Raw genomic sequence first — 21,807 nt, 5'->3', positions numbered from 1 at the left:
TTGAGAACAAATGAATGACAGAGGATTCTAGAAGGAATTGGTTGCTCTGGTTTGGCCATGGAGGGCTTGCTAGGGGGTGGGTAGGGGCTCGCCAGCTGCGATGGGCAGGGAAGCTCCTGGCAGAGGGAATGGCTCTGCGGAGGCCTGGGCTGTCTTGGTTTTGCTCTCTCCTGGGAGTAGACAGGACCCAGCCAGGACCCTGGGCTCTCTTGGAGCTGATGTCCAGGGACTATGACAAGAAACAGTCCCTGAAAGTAGGGGAGAGGTCATGGCAGAGCGGCAGCACCCCAGACTTTGGCCTTTGCCCTCTGCCGGCAGGAAAAGCACGAAACATCGAGATAACGGTCTTCCCTCCCCTCCCCCAAGCCTGCCCCGGTGTCACTGGCCCTCAACCCTGTCTGTCTTGCCTGTTCCCCAATCAGCACCCGGGGGTGGTCTGGGAGCTCCTCCTGACTATTTCAGCATCTTTTGGGGGTGGTGACAGAGCCACAGAGAGGAGCAGGCTGAGCCGGGGAGCCCTGGTGGGGCGAGCCTCCAGCTCGGAGCAGACACAGAAGTGTCTGGAGACAGAGCTGGTCGGGCTCATGGATGGGGACTTAGCGGCTGGAAAGGTGAGCCCTGCCACGGGGGAGGGAGGATTTATGCCAGGAACACTGCCCAAGCTCTCAGAATTGGCAGGAACCTCACACCTCATTGTACAGATGGGAAGACTGAGGCCCAGAGGAAACATGTAATGACCAAAATAGTGCCTCCTTTCTGGGGCTGCTCTTGGTCTTTCTTCTAGTTCCCCCACCTTCCAGAAGGGGGGAATTTGGGCAGGATGGGAATATAAGAGAAGGCCGCTCACCCCCACGGGAGCATCTGTCAAGCACTTTTTAAAGAAATTGGCTCTCAGGTCCCGGAGTGTCTGGGTCAGCCTCACAGCACAGATTTGGAGACCAAGGCTTAGCAAGTGGGAGCGGCAGGCCCAGCCTGGGGACTGAGCCGGGACTGAACCGGAGTGGGACGGACCTTGGGGTGGTGTGCAGATGGGTAATGGGGAGGAGAGGGGTTAAGTGACCTCACAAATGTCCCCTCCTTGCCCCAGATGACTTCCTCCACCAGTCCCACGGGCCCCATCGACAGCCTGGAGCTCTTGGATCTCCTGTTTGACAGGCAGGATGGCATCTTGAGACACATAGAGCTGGGCGAGGACTGGGGCCATGTCGACGATCAGGTGATAACCGACTGCAGGCACTGGGGGCCAGAGCCAGAACTCCGCTCAGCTCTGTGCATTCACTGCTCATGGTGGGCGATTTTAGCAAAGCACGTTATTGTGCTTAACCTCTCAGCTATCCTAAGGGGCAGGTGACTTTACCTTCTTAAAGGTGGGGAAACCAAGGCCCTGAGAGGGGTGGTAACTTGTCCTGGGTCACACAGGATTTTGGAGCTGGGCTCAGACTTCAGCTTGGGGCTCGTGCCTCAACATGGTCGGATTGTTTTCAGGCACCAACACCAGAGGCAAGAACATTAGTTCTTTCCACCTTGCAGAAGGGATAAGTGAAGCCCAGAGAGGGTCAGTGGCTTGCCCAGAGTCACACAGCGATTCAAAGCAAAGCATAGGCCTCCTAATTCCCACTCATCCTTCTCCCTCCCAGCAGGTCCTGCCAGGCCCGGACTCTGATGATTTCCTCAACTCCATTCTGGGTTCTGGAGATTCAGTGCCCAACTCCCCGACCTGGTCTCCTGCAGGCAGTGACAGTGGCATCTCAGAAGATCTGCCCTCTGACCCCCAAGACACCCCTCCACGTGGTGGGGTGGCTGTCACCCCAGTCAGCTGCCAAACCACGGAGTCTGGCAAGGAGCTCTGCCTCTCCTACCATCCTGGGCCCCCCTGCCCCACCAGGCACCCTGGGCCAGTAGCCCACGGGCTCGAGGCCTCCGTGGCCATAGACCTGGGTGAGTTCCGTGTCTTCATTCACTACCGTCACCTTGTTCCAGGCACTGTACACACATACCCGCCCTTTGAGGTGGGTGCTCGGACGCTGTTGTGGGCTCATTTTGCAGATGGTTAGGGGATGAGTCAGAGCTTTAGAGCTGGGTGGGGGGGTGGAGTTCAGTGGTAGAGTGTGTGCTTAACATGCATGAAGTCCTGGATTCAATACCCAGTATCTCCATTTTAAAAAAGTTTCAAAAAAAAGAGCCACAGAGCTGGGATGCCACCCTGCCAGGCTGACTCCAGCCCCAGACACCATGCTGGCAACCTCGGTTTTGTGCCTCCCATGCCTGGGTCCCAGTAGATGCTCAGTGAAAGTGTGTGAGGTCATGGGAGCTCAGGCCTTGGGGTGCACCTTCTGGATCTGGGGAACAAGTCTCGTGCAGAAGATGCCCCCAGCAGGGCATCTTTTGCCTCCTGAGCCTCGCAGTGGGGCGGGAGCTCCTATTTGTCCCATTGGAGACTTGACAAAACTAAGGCTGAGAGACGTTTCATCACTTACCCAAGGTCACACAGCTCTGCCCGGTCGGGGATTAGAACCGAAGGTTGTCTGACTGAAGTCTGGGGCTCTCCAGAGCACCTATGGTGTGCTAGGTACCTGGTGGGAGGGAACCGCAGGTGAATCAGACCTGGTCCCTGCCCCGAGGGGGCGATAAGGCCAGGCTGGCTGCAGATCTAGCCTTTAATCCTGGGTGATAACGGCCGCTCCCTCTTGGGCTGGCAGCGGGCTCCTGATAAAGTCCTGATGAACTTGGGTTCCTGTGCTGTGGCAGAGGAAGACTGAGGCATCAGTTGGGGCTGCCCCCTTCAACCCAGGCCCGGGGGCCCTAAGCTGCGCCACGAGTCCCTAGCACACCGAGGTCAGTCCTGGGAGCTTTGCTGGAGGAAGCAGGTAGAAGCTGGGACCTCAGGGCCCCCCCCGACTGTCTCCCTGTCTCTTTCCCCACCTGCCCCGTCAGAAGCGTGGAGCCCAGGACTGCACACCGAGGAGCGGGCTGGGCCGGCCGACTTGCCTCCGCGCCGCAGCCCCACGGTGAAGGACCTCCTGCTCTCCGGCAGCGGTGGGGCCGCGGTGAGCCGCCCTGCCCGTCCGCCGGGGCGGCGGGGCTGGGGGGCGGCGGTCCCGGGTGCCCCGCTGCCTCCACTTCAGAGACTGGAAGGCAGCCACAGACAGGGGTGACGTCTGTCCAAGGTCACATGCAGAGCAAGTCAGCAGGTCCCAGTCTCGAGTTCTCTTGTCTCCGGGGCTGGGGCACGTCCTACGATAGTGGTAGTAAAAAAATAATAATAATAGCTGAAACTCACCGAGCACCTGCTATAGGTCGGCCACGCTTCTAAGTGGTTAAATGGGTTATTTCTTAATTCATAGCAACCCATGAAGATTCAGATTCTTATCTCAATTTTACATAGGAGCAAATGGGCACAGAGGGGTTCAGTAATTTGCCCTAAGTCACACAGCTGCTGCAGGCTCAATTCCTGGGCTGGCCCATTGGACCTATTGTGCCCATTGCATGTTGACCAAGGGCCATCTATTTCCTCTATCAGTAAACCAGAGCTGCCAACCCAATTAGTGTCCCCATTTCACAGATAAGCAAGCCAAGGCCCAGAGAGGTTAAGCCACAAAGTTACACAGCAAACAAGTGGCTGAGTCAGGATTTGAACTCCAGTTTGCCTGATGCCCAAAGTTGTCCTGACAACCTCGAAACAAGGCCAGAATGCCCCTCCCAACTTAAGAGATGTGAGGTGATCACCAGCTGTGTACTCAGCCCCTGAGGACCTCATGGTCAAGAGGGGACAACTGACTACTCATGGAAGTGTATTGATAAAGAGAGAGGCAAGTCCAAGAAGGCTTCCTGGAGGAGGCAGAACTTCAGCAGGTCTTGAAGGATAGGAAACATGAATGACTACTTTGGAAATGCTAACTGGCCTTTGTAAATGCATTAAGTTTAATATTGTTGCATATCTGTGTGTGGATGACCTTGGAAAGTAGGAGATCGTATCCCCATTTTGCAGATGAGCACACTGAGGTTTGGACCCTAAGAGAGACAATGGTTGTGCTGATCGATGGTCTGGAATTCTAGGGAGTGGAGTTTGATCCGATGAATGGGAGACTGCCCCAGTCTCCCCCTTTACTCCTGAGCCTCCCATTCCACCCTGTGACATTGCTAAGACTTGGCACTCAGACGACAAGATTCTTTAATTTTTAGTGTTTCTATTTCATAATTTAAATTTAATTTTAAAATTGTTGCAATAGGCAAATGCACTCACACAGTCCAAGTTCCAAATGTACAAATGGGCACGTGGGGAGACGCGCCCTTCACCCCTGTTTCCCGGAGGCTCGCTTGTTTAGCTTGTCCCTGTTTGTCGGATTTCCCCTCTGCTGTTGCAGACGGCACTGCCATGAGTGTTCAGAGCCCAGAGCAGTGCCTGGCATGGAGTAGGTGCTAAATACATAGCTGTCGAGTGACTATTTGTTAAACAAATGACAAACTTGTATCTGTAAGATTAATTCCTGGAAGTGGAATTGCTGGGTCAGAGGTCTGTGCGCTGGTTCTTTTGAGCCCTAGTGCCAGCGGGCACGCTACAGCAGACGGATCGATAGTTTCTCAGATCTGATGTCTCTTATTTCCCCAAAGCTCTCACTAGCCCTAAAGCAATTCTCCTGGTTTCCCCACAGCAACATCACCTGGCAGCCCCCCACCTGTTGCGACCTGGGACCGGGCACTGCCAGGAGCTGGTGCTGACGGAGGATGAGAAGAAGCTGCTGGCCAAAGAAGGCATCACCCTGCCCACACAGCTGCCCCTCACCAAGGTGAGCCAGTGGGGCCCCTGGCTACCAGGCTTGCCCCTTTCCTGCAGCTACCTGCCCACGAGTCTCACCTTTAGGTTTCTTGCATTAGAATGTTAGGACGTGTCGGTTATCGGAGTCAGAAAAATCATCCTCAGAGACAACTCAGTGGGGCTCTCTGGCTGGCCACAGTCCCCACCCAGCCTGTTCACTAAGCATCAATACCCAAATTTGCCTTTCCAGTCTGAAGACATCTCTAAGTCTTGATAACAACCGGCACTGGGAAGGGCGCTGTTCCCAAGGTGGCCAGAAGGTGGCGCGATTTCACCAGCGCACAAAGTCGGTACCCAGTGACCGACTGGGATTGGGAGCTGGGACCCAGAACCCCCGCCTAGAGGCTCTGCAGGAATTCAGGGGCAGAAAACCTGGTCTTCAAGTCATTAGGGGTCTGCCCCCAGGGTAGACCTGAGTCTGGGATGGCTCCCATGAGAAGATAACGGCGTGAAGTTGTAGGGAGAATGGATCCTCCGGACTGACTCAGCCACCTCCCTGTGTCACTTTGCAGTATGAGGAACGAGTGCTGAAAAAAATTCGCCGGAAAATCCGAAACAAACAGTCGGCACAAGAAAGCCGGAAAAAGAAGAAGGAATATATTGATGGCCTGGAAACTCGGTAAGGCTGGGGCCCCAGGACTCTGCACTCCCGGGAGAACTGAGGTCCGAGAGAGGGATGATGCAGTGGGGCTAAGGTCACAGTTTTCAGAACCTGACGAAATTAGAGCTGCTTCCTTCTCTGGGAGAGACCGTTTTTCATGTGAATGGCAAGGATGAAAAATGCTTACAGGTGGTACAGGGCTCGGGTTCGAGGTTTCTTTGTCTGCTAGCATATGTGATTTCAAGAAAGGGGACGGTATCATTCATCTAGTCCTGGCTCTCTGCTTGAAGATGAGACACTTACTTCCCTTGTCTGAAAATCGCTGGTCCTGAGAGCTGCCATGGCTTCCTTGGGTGAGGAAGAAGGAAGGCCCAATTTCCTCAACTTAAGAATTGTGCACCCCAATCTCATCCAGTTACCTCTCTCAACTCATTTAGGGTAGTGAGGGGTAGGCTTCTTATCATTTTTTAATAGAAACATAGGAGCTGAGCTTGTTCACTTTTTAAACCAAAAGTGATTTTATCATGTTACAGGTCTGTTTGGGTTTTCTATTTCTTCTCAAGTCAATTCTGGGATGTCACATTCTCCTGGAAAGTTGTCCATTTCAAACATATTGACATAAAATTCTTCATTATTTTCTTCTATTATTTTTCTTCTATTATTTTTAAGCTCTGAGTAATCTATAGTTATGCCCTTTTAAGTAACTCATATTGTGTATTTGTGCCTTCTCTTGCTTTTTACCTTGTCAGTCTTGCCAAAAGTTTGTCTATTTTATTATTCTTTTCAAAGAATGAATTTCTGGACTTTCCTCTCACCCCACTGTATTTTTGTGTTCTAGTTCTTTTATTTCTACTCTTAGCTTTATTGTGTCTTTCACTGATTTTTTTTTTTGGTGGGGAGTTTATTCTGTTGTTTGTTCACTAACTTTTAAATGTGTACGTTCAGCTGGTTAAGCTGTATTAAGGCTATTCATTTTCCTCTCAGCACTGCTTTAGCTGCATCTTACATATGTGGATTTGTACCATTGTCATTACCATACAGTCCCTAGGTCTTCCCTAATTTACACTGTGGATTCTTCTTTATCCCATAATGTATTTAGAAGGAGAGCCTTTTAGTAGGGGAATTTATTCTCTTCCCTGGTTGGGATATGAGGACTAACTATTCTCATGCCAGGATTTGAGAGTTTTGACTCTGCATCTGAGTGGTCTGGGCCAAGACCACATTCACAGGTGTATGCATACGGGAAGCATCACTGCCTGAGTATGGCACTCCATTCCCAATCCTGGGTGCTCAGGCTGGAATAAAGCCTCCACATCCGTGCAAAGATGGTACCTAGAAGCCAGGCAGAACTGTGTTTGAATATTGGTTTTGTCACAGACTTACCAGGGTGCCTTTGGATGAATGACTTCCCCTCTCTGGCCTTGGGTTCCCTGCCTATAAAGTGGACCCTCACAAAGAGATACTAGTTAGACCTATTGATGACAGGCATATTCTGAATGTCTCTGTGACATTGCCCCTGCAGGATGTCAGCCTGTACTGCCCAGAACCAGGAGCTTCAGAGGAAGGTCTTACATCTTGAGAAGCAGAACCTGTGAGTCTTCATCCAGCCGGGGCAGAGGACAGGGGAGCTGGCTCCACAGTCTCTTGCAGGAGAGGTGGACATGGGGGTATAGCCTGTGTGTTGGCAGGGCAGATCAGGGGGTAAGGGCTCCACCTAGAAATGGGCAGGCTGCATAGAGGAGGGGACTTGAACTTGGGCCCTTGAAGGATGTATAGGAGTTCACTTGATGGAAGATGCTCCCAGTGGGGGAATTAGCATATGAATGGGCAAAGGCTAGGAGTATGTTGTGTAGAACTGCAGGTGATTCCGTCTATGGGGTACATCCACCCAGTCCATTTTTATTTAGCATCTGCTACGTGCCAGGCATAGTTCTGGACACTGGGACCCCAACAGTGAGCAAAACAGACACAGCCCCTCCACTTAAAGAACTCAGTGTTGTGGGAAACATACTCAAGGCAAACAAAAATTATAAAAGACCTTTCAAATAGTGATTGTCACTGGGAAGAAAAGTAAGAGGGGGCTGTTTTAGACAGAGAGAGATCAGATAAGGTGATATTTGAGATGACACCTGATGGATAAGGACGAAGCAGCTACAAAAAGACCTGGGGGAACAGTGTCCTCGGTACAGAGGGAACAGCTAGTACAAAGGCCCCGGGCCAGGAATGCTTGTGTGTTGGAGGAAGAGTGAGGGAGCTATTTGTCTGGGGCAGAATGAGAGATGGGGAGAGAAGGAGGAGGTGAGGCAGGAAGGGGATAGGAGCAAAGAGGGAGGGTCTGGGACTTTTAAGATCAGTGGGGCCTTGAGGGATGTATGGGATTCAGAACTCAGCCCTCAGCTGGGCGGGGGAATCACAAAATGGACAAGGAGCCAGTCAGCCATGTAGAGCTCAGCCAAGCCTACCCATTTCCCCCAAGGTCCCTCTTGGAGCAGCTGAAAAAACTCCAGGCCATTGTGGTCCAGTCCACCACCAAGTCAGCTCACACAGGCACCTGCATAGCGGTGAGTCCTGGCCCCTAGCTCCGAGGCGATCCTCAGCCTTGGCAAAGGGGCCTGTGGGAGGAGGTGAGTGTGAGTAGGAGAATGGCCCTGAGCCCCAGCTCAAGCATGATCCAGTCTTCTGGGCCTTGGTTTCCCTGCCTCTGAGATGAGTGTGCTCACAGGGGAGGGGGAGGGACGCGGTGACCCTGCCCCCATCTCTGCCAGGTCCTGCTCTTTTCCTTCGCCCTCATCGTCCTCCCTTCCATCAGCCCTTTCGCCTCCAACAAAGCCGAGAGCCCCGGAGACTTCACACCTGTGCGAGGTAGGTGGACATGGGTCAGTCCTCCCTCAAAACCTCTCTGGGCTTCACCGTGGGCACACTCCCCTTGGCTCCCCAGCCCCTATACTGGGTCTCTGGGGAACTGGACCCCTTGCAACTGCTCCCTGAGGCTGGGAGCTAAGGAAATAAGGGACACCAACCCCCCACCCAGCCCAGCCCTCATGCCTCCCCAACCCTTGCTCAGTTTTCTCCAGAACTTTGCACAACGACGCTGCATCTCGAGTGGCCCCAGATGCCGCACCAGGCTCCGAGGCCCCAGGACCCTGGCCCGAGGCTGGTGTACTTCAGGAAGGGTCTCAAGGCAGCCCCGGGGGGTACTGGGGATCCCGGGACACGCCATCTGTGGACAACTCGACAGAGGATCTAGACAACTCGACCCTGGTCCAGGGCACTGAGATGAAGGAGCTGGATCGGGCCACTCTGCTGGACTGTGCTCCGCCTAAGCCAGCACTCAGCCCAGGACAAGTGGGGCTGGAGGCGGCAGGTGGGGAGCTGTGAGCACCACGGGGACATGCCCCCAGGCCCCTCTGCTCGAGGGTGCTGCAGTGGACAGTGACAGGCCCAGGGATTTCAGGTGAGGGAGAGACCCTTGCGGAGATACCAGGACGGAGATGCATAGACTCACAGCTACAGACCCAGGGACCCAGGCATATGCAGAAACTGACACTCAGACACAGGGTGACCATAGGGCCACAAAGCCTGAGAAACACACACAGACCCAGGTGCAGGAGGAGACAGGAAGACATACACAGACTGATCCACAGATCCAGACAGATATACATACAAGGCCTCAACAAATCCCCGCCCCAGGCACTCCCTCCTGCCCCCTCGCACACAGTGGGGAGGAACCAGCCAAGACTGCAGGGACGCTGGTCCCGGAGCACGGGCTGAGCTCTGAACTTCCAGGCAGCCATGGCCCACAGCTACCCCTTTTTCTAAGACTGCCGTGATCTTTAATAAAAGTATTTTGACAGAACACGTCTGGTGTGGAGACAGAGTAAGGTAGGGGCTGAATTAGAGTCTGGGGCTCTCCAACCTACATAAGGAAGAACTGGGGGGCCTAGAATGGAGAGGAGTGAGGTGGAGAGACCTTGGACTCTTAGGCTGGAGCAGCGAAAACAGAGGCGCCAGAGGCGTCTTCAGCACCTTGGAGAGCGGCGACCGGCGGCGCGCAGGGCGCGCCAGGAGCGCAGGGTTCTGGAGGCTCTGGGGGGGCCCGGAGGCCCTTCAAGGGTGTCCGCGGAAGGTCTGCGGCATTTGCCTTCCTGGGGCCCGGGCTGTCCACCCTGCTTGCTTACCGGTTGAGGAAACGGAGGCGTCGGAAGAGATGAGACCCGCCTAAGATCGCAGCAGGGGAGGATTGATCCCTCCCCTACTGCGCCTGCGCTCTTCCCTTAACGCGTCGCCCGCCGCAGCGCTGCCTGCTTTGTGCAGGTGCCCGAGGATTTCAATCGCGAAGAGGAGACGCCACCTCTCTCATCCCTTTAGAGGGGATCATAGCCTAGTAGCAGAGGGCACATATTAAGAAATAACGCTGATAATAACCACAGTCTTAGGGCTCAAGGAATGCCAGCTGCTGGTAAGGCCCTCTTTCACCCCAGGCCTAGATTGCAAGGACGCGCTGGCAGACGTTCCAGGGGGTGAGAGGACCACACACTCATGCTCCCAGGGACTAGGACCTGGCACAAAGTTGTGGATGTTAAACACAGATTCAGATGCAAGAAATTCTGCTTTTATTGCATTGAAGGCTTTTCTGGAAGCCTGGTAGAAGCCAAGTGGACCCACCTCTTTGTCCCTCCAGCCCCGAAGGCAGTGCAACCTCTGTTGTCTGTCCTGCCATGAAGTTTGGCTCCTAAATGGTGGCTCTGCCTCCTTTCCCTTGTGGAGGGACTATGAAGGCCATTTTGGAGTAGGCAGGGGTTGGGGAGTATGAGGGCCTGGGGGGCAGAGGGAGTTAATTCCTGTTTAGGCTGGAAACCAGAGAGGGCCTGGCCACACCTCCCAAGAACATCCTGAGTCAGGGGCTGGGGCTAGGGGGAGGAACAGGTGCCGGGGGTGTAAGCTCCAAGGTCAGGGTCTAGGGAGAGGATGCTCCTTCCCAGGCCCCCAGAGCTAAAGGGGGGTGCAATGAAGGGCAAGTCTGCCCCGGAGTCTGGAGCCCAGCTCTCAGCGCCCTGAGGGCTCCCCCCAAGGACAGAGACAAGTAACAAAGTGAGACCAGTAAGAAAAAAAAGAATCCATAGTTTCTATAAAAAGCCCCGCCCTCCCCAGGCCCCCTGGTCAGCTGGAAACCACCTCCGCCTTCACTCTTTTGGGGGGCCTGTGGGGGACAGGACTGTCCAGCCGCTCCCTTTTGGGGCTGGCGGGCCCAGAGCCGTTGTGCTGGGCGGAGGGCTCCGCTGTGGGCTCCTGCTTGGGACTGGCAGGTGCTTGGCCGTTGTGCTGGGCAGGGGGCTCCTCCTTGGTCTCCAGCTTTGGGGCTGGTGGGCGGGGCAGGGGCGGCAGCGCCCTCTCCAGCACACGGGGGCCATCCCAGGCCGGGATCTCAAGGCCCAGGTGTTTCATGAGCCGGATCATGACCTCATCTACATAGCCATGGATACGCAGGTCGGCATGACGGTCCTGCAGGGGTGGGGGCAGGTCAGGAGAAGGCTTGTGGGGGCCCACAGCAATGTTAGGGGCCAGGGCCGGGCTCTGGAACGTACATGCTTGGTGGGCTGAAGGTTGACGATGACCAGCCGGCCTCCGCGGCGCTTGGTGGCCAGTGGCAAGTTCCCACTAGGCCGGATTTGCAGGGAGGTGCCCAGGGTGACGGACAGGTCCGCGTTCCTGGGGCCCGGGAGGCATGATGAGTCTGAGCCCCTTGGCAAGAGTATCTGCAGTCCTCCTCCTGCCCTGTGAGGCTGGGGTGTGTAGGGGGGCGTGGGGGGAGGGAGGCGGGGAAGCCGGCGGCAGGGCACCCAGCCACCGCATTCCTCAGCTGCCCTGAATCCTACCCCTCCCGCCTCCCTTCTGCCTGAACCTCCCACCCGGGTCGGCAGAGGTAGAGTTGCTGATGTGGGACTCCTGGGTTCCAATCCTGGCTCAGTCCCTTCCTGGCTGGGCAGCATGGATGGAGGAGTCAACTTGTGGCAGCCTCAGTTTCCTCGTCTGTAAAATGGCCCCAAGCAGCCCCCACCCTGGGCTGTGATGAGGAAGGTGTGTGTAAGGCCTCTAGCCAGGGCCAGGGTGTGAGGGCTCAGTACACAGGAGCTGCCACTATTACAGGGGAAGCAAGGCCCAAAGAGGGTGTGGGCTGCTTCTTTCTGGAATCCTTTCCTGGTGTCCCCTGTGCTGCAGCTGGCTGTTTCTGCTCCCTCCCCCACCAGCCCCACCCTGGGCTGGTCTTCCATCAGACCTGCTGGCCTCGTCGGCGAGAGCCAGGTCCCGGTCAGGCAGGGCATCCTCCCAGTCCAGGATGGTGTCTCTCAGCTCCCCCCTGCGATGGAGGGTTGGGGAGTCAGCAGGGAGACACACCACCTCTCCTGGGGTCCAGGGCATGCGGAGGGCCGCTCACCTGCAGGCCCGCAGCCCCCTTGACTTGGCCACTGTGCAGAGCCGGCCGGTGGCCTTCAGGCCCATGCTGCCCACGACGGTGTCCCGGACGTACTGCCTGTGTCAGGGGTAAAAGTGAGTCAGCCCACCGCCTGCTCCCTCCTGTGTGCCCACCCTGCGGCCCCACCTGGATGCCTCTTGTTTTTTTGTGGGGAGCTGTTCTCCCAGGAAAGCAGGGGCCACACAACCAGAATCTAAACACAAGGAGACATCTGGCAAACCCAGCATGGGGGTCTGGGGGCGCTGGGGGGCCTCCATCCATGTAACAGCTGGCCTGGCTTCTTCAAAAGGCCCACTGCTGGGGAAACTGAGAAAGGTGGGGACTATTCCAAATAAAGGAGATGGATGAGACTTGACAGTGGCTCCCTGGGTTGGATCCCGGACCAGGGAACACTGGGAATATGGACTGAGGATTGAATCATCGCCTTCTGTGGTTTTTACATTTCCCGACTTTAGTAACTGCACTGTGTCTCCTGGGAGATAAATGTCTCAAGGATTTAAGGGAAAAGGATGAGGAAATCTGCCCCTTGAACAGTACAGCAAATCCTAGCAACACAGAGAGAGAAGGAGAAACAAGTCGTGGCAAAATAGTGACACTGGTGAATCCAGGTTCGGGGTCAGCAAACTATGGCCACAAGGATCCAATCTGGCCCTCTGCTTCCTGCTTTTGTAACAGTTTTACTGGCACACAGCCACGCCCATTCCTTGATGTGTTGCCTACGGTGGCTTTCATGTTACAAGGGCAGAGCCAACGGTCATGCCAGAGTCTGGCCCAGAAAGCTGAAGACATTTACCATCTGGCCCCGTGTGGGAAGTCTGTGACCCCTGGCCTAGGTGAAGTGTGAGTTCATTGTAAGTTCTTGTGAGTTTTCCACAGGTTTAAATTTTTTCAAAATAAGTTTAGAGAGAAAAAGAATGTTTTAAAGTTGGGGCCCGACTGGTCTCAAATATTCCAGCTGCAGGGGAGCCCGGTGCACCTCTCCCTCCGAGATGCTCACACTTGTGAGGCTGCCCACCCAGCAGCGGGAGCCACGCCCAGAACCCACCCGCTCCCGGAAGCCGGAAGAGGCAGGAAGGGTCCTTCCCGACAGGTTTCAGAGGGAGCATGGCCCTGCCAACACCTTGATTTTGAACTTGTAGCTTCAGCAACTGTAAGACCCTCAATTTCTGTTGTTTTAAGTTACTCAGTTTATGGCAGTTTGTCCCAGCAGCCACAGGAAGTGAATACACCTCCCCAGGAGGAAGACATGCCCCCAGGTCCCACCCTGGGGGGGGGGGTCACGCCCTCGTCTCTAGTTCACCTCTCGAGACCCTTGTACAGAGCCCGCCCCGGGTGGTCCCCACCCTGTGTGCCCGCCCGCACCCTCCACAGCACTCACGTCTTACACTTGACACATTCTTCTACAAACATGTTTCCGTGAAGCTCTGCCAACTTGTCCCTGTGGGAGGAGAAGGAAGATGCTTAGTGGAGAAGGAGGGACCCCGGAGCCCAGGCCGAGCGAGATGCAGGGATCAGGGCTGGAATCGCCTGGGGACTAGGAGGAGGGGATTCCTCAGTTCTCCATAGGTGCCCAGGAGGTGCTGGCAGTGACAGCTGGGCACCAAACCTTTCTCCCGGCTGAATCACCACATTGGTCTTGAGAGGGAGGGGCTACCATCAAAGCCCATTTTACAGATGAGGAAACTGAGGCTTGCAGAGGGGGCAGCCCACCCAAGACCAAGCAGGGCTGGACACCGGGTGCACCTGGGGAAGCCGGAGCGCACATGCAGCCCGTCCACATTCTGGCTGACCAGGAAGCGGAGGAGGCCCACGCGCTCCAGCTGTACCAGGGCCATGTGGGTCTTCGTGGGCCGCGCGTTCTCGAAGGTAGTGTCGAACTTGGGTGCCAGGCCCTGCTCCTCCATCGTCCAGACGCCATGGGGGCCCCTGAGGCGGCAGGTAGGAGAGACAGAGTTTAGGGAGCAGGGAGAGAGGAGGATAGAAGGGAGAGAATGGGAGACAGAGAGACAAACAGAGGCAGAGAAAGATGGAGAATCAGAGAGAGACAGAGAGAGATTGACACAGACAAAGATGGGGTCCAGGGGAAGGAAGGAGGGAGAACACGGGATGCAAGGGCAGAAACTATTCAACAAACCCTTACTGCTGCTGTACTCAGCCTGGCCCTGTGCTGGGTGATGCTGGGGCCCCAGTGGACCCAGGCCCTGCCCTCGAGGAGGCCTCAGTCTTGTTGGGAGACACACAGGTGGACACAGACCCTCCAGCCCTGTACGGCTGAGGCAGAGGGAGGACCCAAAGCTGGGGCGGCCCAGTGGAAGTGGTGAGGGCTCTCTGTGAGACTGCGGGAAGGCTTCCGAGAGGAGGTTGAGCTGTCTCTTGAACAGAGGAAAGGGCAGGGCAGTTCAGACAGAAGAGGTATGCAGAGGCCAGGGGGCTGGCAACAGCCTGTGAGTGGTCTGGTGGCTGCTGCGGGAGCAGCAGGGGCTGAGGTTGGAGAGCGGATCCAGGGATGGGTCAGGAAGGGCTTCGATTTCCAGTTTGAAGTACTTGGAACTCTCCTGTGTGGCAATGGGGAGCTGTGGCAATTATGGAAGGGGGATGAGCGTCACACCTTAGAATTCTATCATTCCTCCAAGAATGAGGAATCTGTTCTGCTGTGAGAGTCTGTGCTGGGGGCCTGAGAGGCCTTAGAAAGAGAGTATAAATGCAAGAGGCTGGCCCTACGGGGTAGGGTTGCAAACTTAGCACCTACAGGAGCCACTCAGGGGCCACCAGTTTGAGACCCCTGCTTTTCAGCAACAAGACTCGTCTGACACAGGCTGCCTGAAGCAGAGGGACGTCAAACATCATCTGGTCTCACACCTCGTTTACAGGTGAGGAAACGGAGGTCCGCGTGGTTAAACCACCTGCCCCACCAGGTCTGACAGAAAAGTATTTGCAAGTGAGTATGGAGCTAACTGTCCCCTTCTTCTACGGAAATAACAGAACTCCAATATTTAACCAAACACAGTGAGCCTAGACAAAAGACTACATTTCCCAGCATCACTTGCCACTAGGTATGGTCAGGTGACCAAGTTCTGGCCAATGGGGTGTGCATGGAATGTTGGGTGTGATTTAACGGGATAAGCTTAAAAAGGAGGGGTCTTTGCCTTCCCCAACACCCCAGGCGACTGACTGATCACCCCAGACTCAGTGGGAGGGAAGGCGACAGGATAGGTTCTGATGGCTGGGCATCTGTGAGCTCACAGGGAAGCCCCTGGCAGCATGGCAGGCCCTGCCTCAACTTCCCTCCACTCCCATGGACCTGAAGTCGGGGATGCCTGAGGCGGTGCTAATGCCTGCGCCTGTGTGGAACACCACGCTGGAGGACTGCCAGACCAGCTGCGCCAGCTCCCACACCTTCTGCTCCAACTCCTCAGGGGGGTCAAAGACCTGTTGGGTGAGAGAAAGCAGAAGGGAGGGGTCAAAACATGTCCCACAGTGCAAGGCCACTAGCCACAGGCTGAACTGCCCTGTCTTTGTCCACGGGGAGGAGAATGGATGGGAAAAGGCAGTCTGTCATCAAGTCCTTCCTCCACCCACAGCCCTCCAGGGCTCCCATCTCTCTCAAGGGAAAAGCCCAAGTTCTGTTCAAGGCCCACAGGGTCTTACACCACCTGCCTTATCTCCTCCCTGCCCTCCCTCCTCCCTCTCACCCCCTCACTCACTCTGCTCCAGCCACACAGGCCTCTTCACTGTTCCTCCAACACGCAAGGTGTGGTCCAGCCTCAGTGTCTTTGTGTGGGCTGTGCCCTCTGTATGGAATGCCCTTTGCCCAGACACCCACATGGCTCCCTCTTCACCTCCACTAGGTCTTGGCTCAAAAGTCATCTCACTTGTACACTCACATTCATAGCAGCATTATTTGCAGTAGCCAAAACGTGGGAGCAACCCCACTGTCCATCAACAGATTAATGGCTAAACAAACATGGTCTATACATAAAAGGGAATGTTATTAAGCCTTTAAAAGGGAGGAGATTCTGACACATGCTACAACATGAAAGAACCCTAAGGACATAATGCTCAGTGAAATAAGCCAGACACAAAAACACAAATACTGTAAGATTCCAATTATGTGAGGTCCCTAGAGGAGTCAGATTCACAGAGACAGAAAGTAGATGGTGAGTGACAGGGGCTGGGGGAGGGGATGGAGAGTTGGTGTTTAGTGGGGACAAAGTTTCAGTTTGAGAAAATGAGATGGATGGTGGAGATGGTTTCACAAGACTATGAATGTATTTAATACTGTTAAACCATACACTTAAAAGTGGCTAAGACAGTAAATTTTATGTTATGTATATTTTACCACAATTTTTGAAATTAGGGGAAAAAATAGTTATCTTAGTGATGCCTCCCCACCACCTGGTTTCAATGCAGCCCCCAGTTCTCCTCATCATCTGCTTTACTTTCCTCCATAGCACATACCACCATCTGACTTCTTATATTTATTTGCTCCTCATCGGTCTCCTGGCTGGAACCAGGAGGTTTGGCCTGTCTGGTTCCCCAGTGTGGCCCCAGGGCAGAGAAAGGGGCTGGTGCACGGTAGGCGCTCAATAAACGTGTATGGAATGAAATGAAACACAGGAGAGAAGAATGGGGTTTCACACCACCAGAGAGTTCATTAAATGCCTGACTCCTGACCCCTGACTCAGAATGAACCGCCTAGCCTTTTCGGGATGCCGGCAATCTTCCCACCAGTTTACAAAACGCGAGAGGAGGCCGGAAGGGAAATGACCCGGCCAAGGTCTCGGTGTATGGAAGGACCTCCTCTTAGTGTGGCCAGAGGATCTTTCTGACTTAAATCCTCCAGGTTCCTCTCCAGGTCAAAACCCTTCCTCATCACTCTCAGGATAGTGCCAACGCCCCAGTTTCGCATTTTAGGCCCATCCTGGCCTCGTTCTGGAAACCTCTCTGGCCAAATCTGTTCTCCAAGTTTATTTTCACTTCCCCGCCTTTGCCCCTGCAGTGCCTTCCGCCTGGAACTACATCCCCTGCTCTCCCATCATTACTTCAAGATGTCTCGGACGCGGGTCCTTCTCTCAGTCCCAGCCTGACCGACCCAGAGCTGGGCGTGTACGCGTCCTGGGGCGCGCTGGGGCGTCACTTCCCGCCCCCTCCCCACTGGGAAGTCCCTCCCATTGTCTAGCCTCAGTGTCTCCTGATATTCCCACAATGCCCCGCTGTTGGCCGGCCCCGCCCAGCTCACCGCCCTGGGGACGGCCGCCGGGACCCCCGGCCGCGCTCACCTCCGGCAGGCCGCACTTGCCCTTGTCCGCGTACGGCGACAGCCCCGCAGCGTAATTCACCGACATCCTCGCGGCCCCAACGGGAACAATAAAGTTTCCCTTGTTGCGGCCGCTTCCGCCGGAAACGGGGGGTGGGGGTGGGACGGGGAGGAAGGAGGAGCCGCATTCCCATCCTCCGTACAAGGCCGCCCCTTCCAAGGCGCATGCGCTTCGCGCTGACGCCGCAGTCGCCATATTAACCGATGGCAAAGAGAAGCCAGTTTCCTTCTGTAAGCTGGGGAAGTGGGGAATGGCGGGAAAAGGGCTGTCCAGTGACCTGGCTGGAAACTGGGAGACTTCCCATGTGTGAGTTCTCCAGTCACCTCCAAGGTGAGGGGCGCAAGTGATGAGTGCCCGCTCTCCCTTTTCTACAAATACGTAAACTGATTCTCCCTACCCTCCCCCATCCCCCCAGGACAGAGCTGGAGAGAAGGGGCCAGGATTCATGCTTCCAGTCCAAGGTTCTTTTCCCTGCACATTTCAGAAGTTTCTACATTTACAAATGCAGGGTACCTTGCACGTGTGTTGCGGGGGCGGGGGCAAATTGGGGCTTCACTTGGGAGGGTCACGGACGCCGCTCTCAGTTGTCTGAACATTACCCAAGTGGGCGATAAACACTCAGCAGGACAGGTCCTGATGGCACCAAGAGGCTCGAGAAACTGCTCAAGGTCACTGGGGCTAGTGACATTTAAGAAACGTGTTGAGCACCTACTGTGTGCTGGGGAGACACTGGCGAACAAAGGTGGCATCTTGTGATGAGTGATGGACACAAACAGGTGACCAGGCAGTGGTGACTTAGAGTGACTGGCAAGTAATGAGGAGGCACCTGATCCAGTCTGAGGGGCACCTGGGAAGGCTTCCTGGAGGAGGGATGTTGCAGCAAAGATCTGAAGAGTAAGTAGGAGTGAAGTGGGGAGAATCAGCCAGCTGGGGGGTGACATGAGGTACAGAAGGAGGCCTCTTGGCAGAGGAACAGTAAGTACAAAGGCTGGGAAGAGACAAAGAGGGTGGCTCATTCCAGAAACTGAAATCAGTCCAGTGATGTTAGGGAAGAACATCGGTGTCTTCCCGCCAGAGCCCGTTGGCCAACAGTTAGCCCCGCTGCCAGCCTGTCTCCTCCCTCTGCTCATCCCCGGCCCCCTGGGGCGGCTGCCCGCTCAGAGCTGATCAGGTATCAGAGCTGAGTGCTGGGAGCTGCTGGTGCAAGCTGGTGGCCCAGCTGGGAGCAGGTAACCAGAGCTGGCAGTGGACACGGTGGCCTGGTACTGGAGTCGCTGGAGCTGCAGGAGGTAGGAGAGGAAGGAGGTAAGGGCGGCCCAGATGCAGGCTTCCCTTAGGGCCTCGGGCTCCTTGCCCCTGAGCCCCGGCATGTGGGAGACAGGAGAGGCCGGTGTGCGTCCCCGCCATGCTGAGGCACCCAGGCACCCTGATGCGCGCGCGCACGCACACACACACACATACACACACTTTCATGTGTGCACCTCCCACTTCCCAGCCTTTGCCCCGTCTAGGGTACATACCCTCCTTTCCCACAGCTGCTGCTCAGTATCCTGCCTGGCCATCAGGCCCTGCTGATACATCATCACCTCTTTCAGGAAGCAGCTCCCTAGATGAGGGTATGCTCCGCTCCCCCAAGCCCACAGACTCCCTCCTGCCCAGGCAGCCCGTGGACTCCTCCCTTGGGTGTCAGCTACACTCTGCTCCAGGTGTGACTGAGTCCTTTAGACAGGAGTAGAGAAAAAGGGTGGGGTGGACAGTGAGTGAATGGGGACGTTGATTGAATAGGGTGAACTGAAGAGGTGACTGGATGGATGGGCAGTGGATGGAGGGGAGGGTGGATGGATAAATGAGTGGATGGGTGGTTGGGTTTTGGATGGATGTACAGGTGAATGGACGTGTAAGTAGATGAATGGAATGATGGTTTGGAGAATTTATGGGCAGGTGAAGGGACAGGTGAAGACATGCTTTCATAGAAATCCCACTCAGACACGGGAAGGAGTCCTAGCCAGACACCTGGCAAAACACCCTCCTGAGATCGCCCTGCCTGACCTCTGTACCTGCATGTGCACGCAACACGGAACAGGCCAAGCTGGACAGACATGCGTGCGTGTACATGCACACAGCCATCACCCCAAACCTCCACGCATCTTGCGTGACTTGCCTCTGTTCTCTCACTCACGCAGAAGCCAGGCTGGTTTAAGGGACTTAGCTGCAAGGGTGTTCTGTGCTAAGAGGCCTCAGCTCTGGGCCTGGCCCCCCAGAAGTCCCTAAGTATTTGGGAAGACAGTTCCAGTCCAGACATTTCCAGCCTGTGGAGCCAGGGATGGGGCAGAGGAAGGGGTGGGGGAACCAAGTTTGGGAGTTGGAACTCTGCCTACTGGCAAGAGGCAAAGTTGATTAGAACATGATAGGTTTTGGGAACTGGGTTCTGCGGGATGAATAGGAGTTTATTAGAGAAGGAGAGGGAAGGCATTCTAGGCAGAAATACCTACACAGATGACAACTTGGAGACCAGAAGAAGCTTGATCTACTTGGGCAACAGGGAATACTAGTGAGATGCATTTATTGGGCACCTACTGTTTGCCAGGCTCTCTGCTAGGGACTTCAGTGAAAACTGGCCATGATTCAGTCAAGAGGGGATTAACTCCTGCATTTTAAGGCTGAGGGATGAAAAACTCAGAGAGGGCAAGTGACCTGCTGAAGGACACACAGCAGTTAGGAGATAGGGTAGGTCTGTGTCCTACTCTGGGAGCTAGGATGGCCCAGGGAGGAGGAAGAATTACTTTTAAGGAGTGAGAGGCAGCCGACCCTCCTGTCCACCAGGACTCTTGTCCCTCAGACCCTGGCCTTCCCCAGGTGGCCTGTAGGAAGGAGAAACCAGAGACGCTGGCCATGAAGACCCTCCGGGCACGATTTAAGAAGACAGAGGTGAGTCTGAGGCCACTGAGATGCCCAGTGTCCCCCAACTTCAGGCTCCTGTCCTCTAGGGCCTGGCTGAAGATCCCTTGGGCCTTTGGACCATTGTCTCTGTCCTTCATCAGATTCTTTTGGCAACTTCCACATGACCAGGTACCTCCCTGTTCAAAACTCTTCCATGGTTCCTCTCCATCCATAGGTTCAAAGGCTCTGACCCCCTCCCCTCTCTTTCCTCTCTACTGCCCCCTGCTGCCCTGATCCCCACATTACTTCCTAGTTCCTCAAACACTAGTTCAAGCTTTCCAGCCACCATCCTGTGCCCAGTTTCCTCCCCCGGAAGTGCCCATCCCTGGATAAATCCTCCCTCATCCCTCACAATCTGGCTCCAATAACCTTCCTTCCGGAAGATCCCAAGTTCCCAGCTACAGTGACCACTTGCTTTTCTGGAGCCTCCCTTTCTTGGGGACCCCAATTTCTTACTGTTGAGTATTCAGCAAATATTTGTATTGGATGCTGTTCTAGGTACAGAGGGCACAGCAGCGAATAGGGAGTACAGAAAACCCCTGTCCTTGTGGAGCTGGGAGCTGAGTGGGGGAGATGGACACTAAACAAGATAAATAAGTGAAAAGGCGTATTTTGTACCATGGAGACAAAGAATCCAAGGAAAGGGAATTTGAAACATCTGGGGCAGGGGAGACGGTTGCCATTTTAAATCAGGTTGTCAGGAAAGGCCTCAATAGGAAGCTGATATTACAGCGAAGACCGGAAGGGACGGGAGGAGGGGATTGTGTGTCTATTTGCAGGAATTGCATTTCAGGCAGAGGGAACAGCCAGTGCAAAGGCCCTGAGGTTGGATGAAGTGGCTTCCCTTGCAGCTATATCTTGGACTGTGAACTTCCAGAGATCATGCTCCTTCCTCAGCCATCCCTCATCCCTCCCAGCACCCCAAGTCCCTGCCAGTGTGGAGGCTGGTCCAGGGCACAGACTGAGAGAAACTAAGTGAGGATTCACACGTGGAGTCAGGCAGCCAGCCTTCCTGGCCTCTGTCAGGCTAGATTTCACAATTACAGCACAAAGAAACCAAGGCCCAGAGTGGTTAACTCACTTCTCCTGGTCACAGAGCAAAGTGGCAACAGCAAGATTCAAACCCGCACGTGTCTGACTTCAGAGTCCTTGGTCTGTCTACCACAACAGTGCCTTTCCATCCAGCAGGTGTGGCCCAAGGCAATCAGAGAGGCTCCCTGGAGGAGGAAGGACAGGGAAGATTCAGACAAGTGAAGACCCCCAAGGAGGGGGATGGGGGCCAGTGTGGGCAAAGGTCTGGAGGCTGGGCTGGGTCTGGTTGATCCAGGGCACAGTGAGGTGGTGAAGAAGTTATTTTGGCTGAAACAGAGAATGTGAGGAGGAGCTGAGGCCGAGAGGGCCCAGCCCGAGGAGTCTTTGAAAGTCAAAAAGAGGGGAACAAGCCTGCTTTTATTCTTTTTTTAACTTAATTTATTTATTTAATCTTTCTTGTTGTTGTGGGGAGGAAGGTAATAGGTTTATTCATCTATTTATTTAATGGAGGTACTGGGGCAAGCCTGGTTTTAAAGTCAAGTGGCTCTAGACTTGAGTCCTTCCTCTGCTGGTGACTGGCTTGGTGACTCTGGGTATACCTCCACCCTTCTAGGGCCTCCCCTAG

General features: G+C 54.9%; 2 protein-coding genes across 6 annotated transcripts; one reads left to right on the top strand and one right to left on the bottom strand.

Moving 5' to 3' along the window:
- Positions 1 to 584: 584 nt before the first annotated feature.
- On the top strand, positions 585 to 9,030 carry CREB3L3 (cAMP responsive element binding protein 3 like 3). Of its 3 annotated transcripts, none has more exons than XM_072947946.1 (11): positions 585 to 611; positions 1,088 to 1,216; positions 1,641 to 1,938; positions 2,935 to 3,041; positions 3,750 to 3,758; positions 4,653 to 4,787; positions 5,329 to 5,435; positions 6,940 to 7,008; positions 7,894 to 7,978; positions 8,183 to 8,279; positions 8,482 to 9,030. In XM_072947946.1, exons 1-11 carry the CDS (start codon positions 585 to 587, stop codon positions 8,793 to 8,795), a joined length of 1,377 nt encoding a protein of 458 aa, XP_072804047.1. In that variant the 3' UTR covers positions 8,796 to 9,030. The 3 variants fall into 3 exon arrangements, with proteins under 3 accessions (XP_072804047.1, XP_072804049.1, XP_072804048.1); XM_072947948.1 differs by having other exon boundaries at positions 1,638 to 1,938; XM_072947947.1 differs by lacking the exon at positions 3,750 to 3,758 and having other exon boundaries at positions 1,638 to 1,938; positions 2,935 to 3,044.
- A 983-nt stretch (positions 9,031 to 10,013) lies between these two features.
- SIRT6 (sirtuin 6) lies at positions 10,014 to 17,289 on the bottom strand. 3 transcript variants are annotated; one of them, XM_031689687.2, is made up of 9 exons: positions 17,172 to 17,289; positions 15,194 to 15,321; positions 13,636 to 13,818; positions 13,271 to 13,330; positions 11,854 to 11,949; positions 11,695 to 11,775; positions 11,003 to 11,126; positions 10,809 to 10,919; positions 10,014 to 10,513 (listed from the first exon to the last, which is right to left on the bottom strand). In XM_031689687.2, the coding sequence occupies exons 1-9, from the start codon at positions 17,235 to 17,237 to the stop codon at positions 10,328 to 10,330; spliced, it is 1,035 nt and encodes a 344-aa protein (XP_031545547.1). In that variant the 5' UTR covers positions 17,238 to 17,289; the 3' UTR covers positions 10,014 to 10,327. The 3 variants fall into 3 exon arrangements, with proteins under 3 accessions (XP_031545547.1, XP_006206451.1, XP_072804046.1); XM_006206389.1 differs by having other exon boundaries at positions 10,014 to 10,919; XM_072947945.1 differs by lacking the exon at positions 10,014 to 10,513 and having other exon boundaries at positions 10,750 to 10,919; positions 11,003 to 11,200; positions 17,172 to 17,287.
- Positions 17,290 to 21,807: the final 4,518 nt, after the last annotated feature.

The sequence above is a fragment of the Vicugna pacos genome, chromosome 22 (genome assembly GCF_048564905.1).
Source record: "Vicugna pacos chromosome 22, VicPac4, whole genome shotgun sequence".
Classification (NCBI taxonomy): Eukaryota; Metazoa; Chordata; class Mammalia; order Artiodactyla; family Camelidae; genus Vicugna; species Vicugna pacos.
The sequence above is the reverse complement of the archived record's forward strand: the minus strand, read 5'-3'. Positions and strand labels throughout refer to the sequence as shown.

Excerpts from the sequence above, each read along its gene's own strand:
- SIRT6 (XM_006206389.1), bottom strand. The coding sequence starts at position 17,237 with ATGTCGGTGAATTACGCTGCGGGGCTGTCGCCGTACGCGGACAAGGGC. Across the intron at positions 15,322-17,171 it reads GCAAGTGCGGCCTGCCGGAG|GTCTTTGACCCCCCTGAGGA; the intron begins GTGAGCGCGGCC and ends CTCACCCAACAG. Across the intron at positions 11,776-11,853 it reads AGGGGGCTGCGGGCCTGCAG|GGGGGAGCTGAGAGACACCA; the intron begins GTGAGCGGCCCT and ends CCTCCATCGCAG.
- CREB3L3 (XM_072947948.1), top strand. The coding sequence starts at position 585 with ATGGATGGGGACTTAGCGGCTGGAAAG. Across the intron at positions 1,217-1,637 it reads GGGGCCATGTCGACGATCAG|CAGGTCCTGCCAGGCCCGGA; the intron begins GTGATAACCGAC and ends TCTCCCTCCCAG. Across the intron at positions 7,009-7,893 it reads CATCTTGAGAAGCAGAACCT|GTCCCTCTTGGAGCAGCTGA; the intron begins GTGAGTCTTCAT and ends ATTTCCCCCAAG.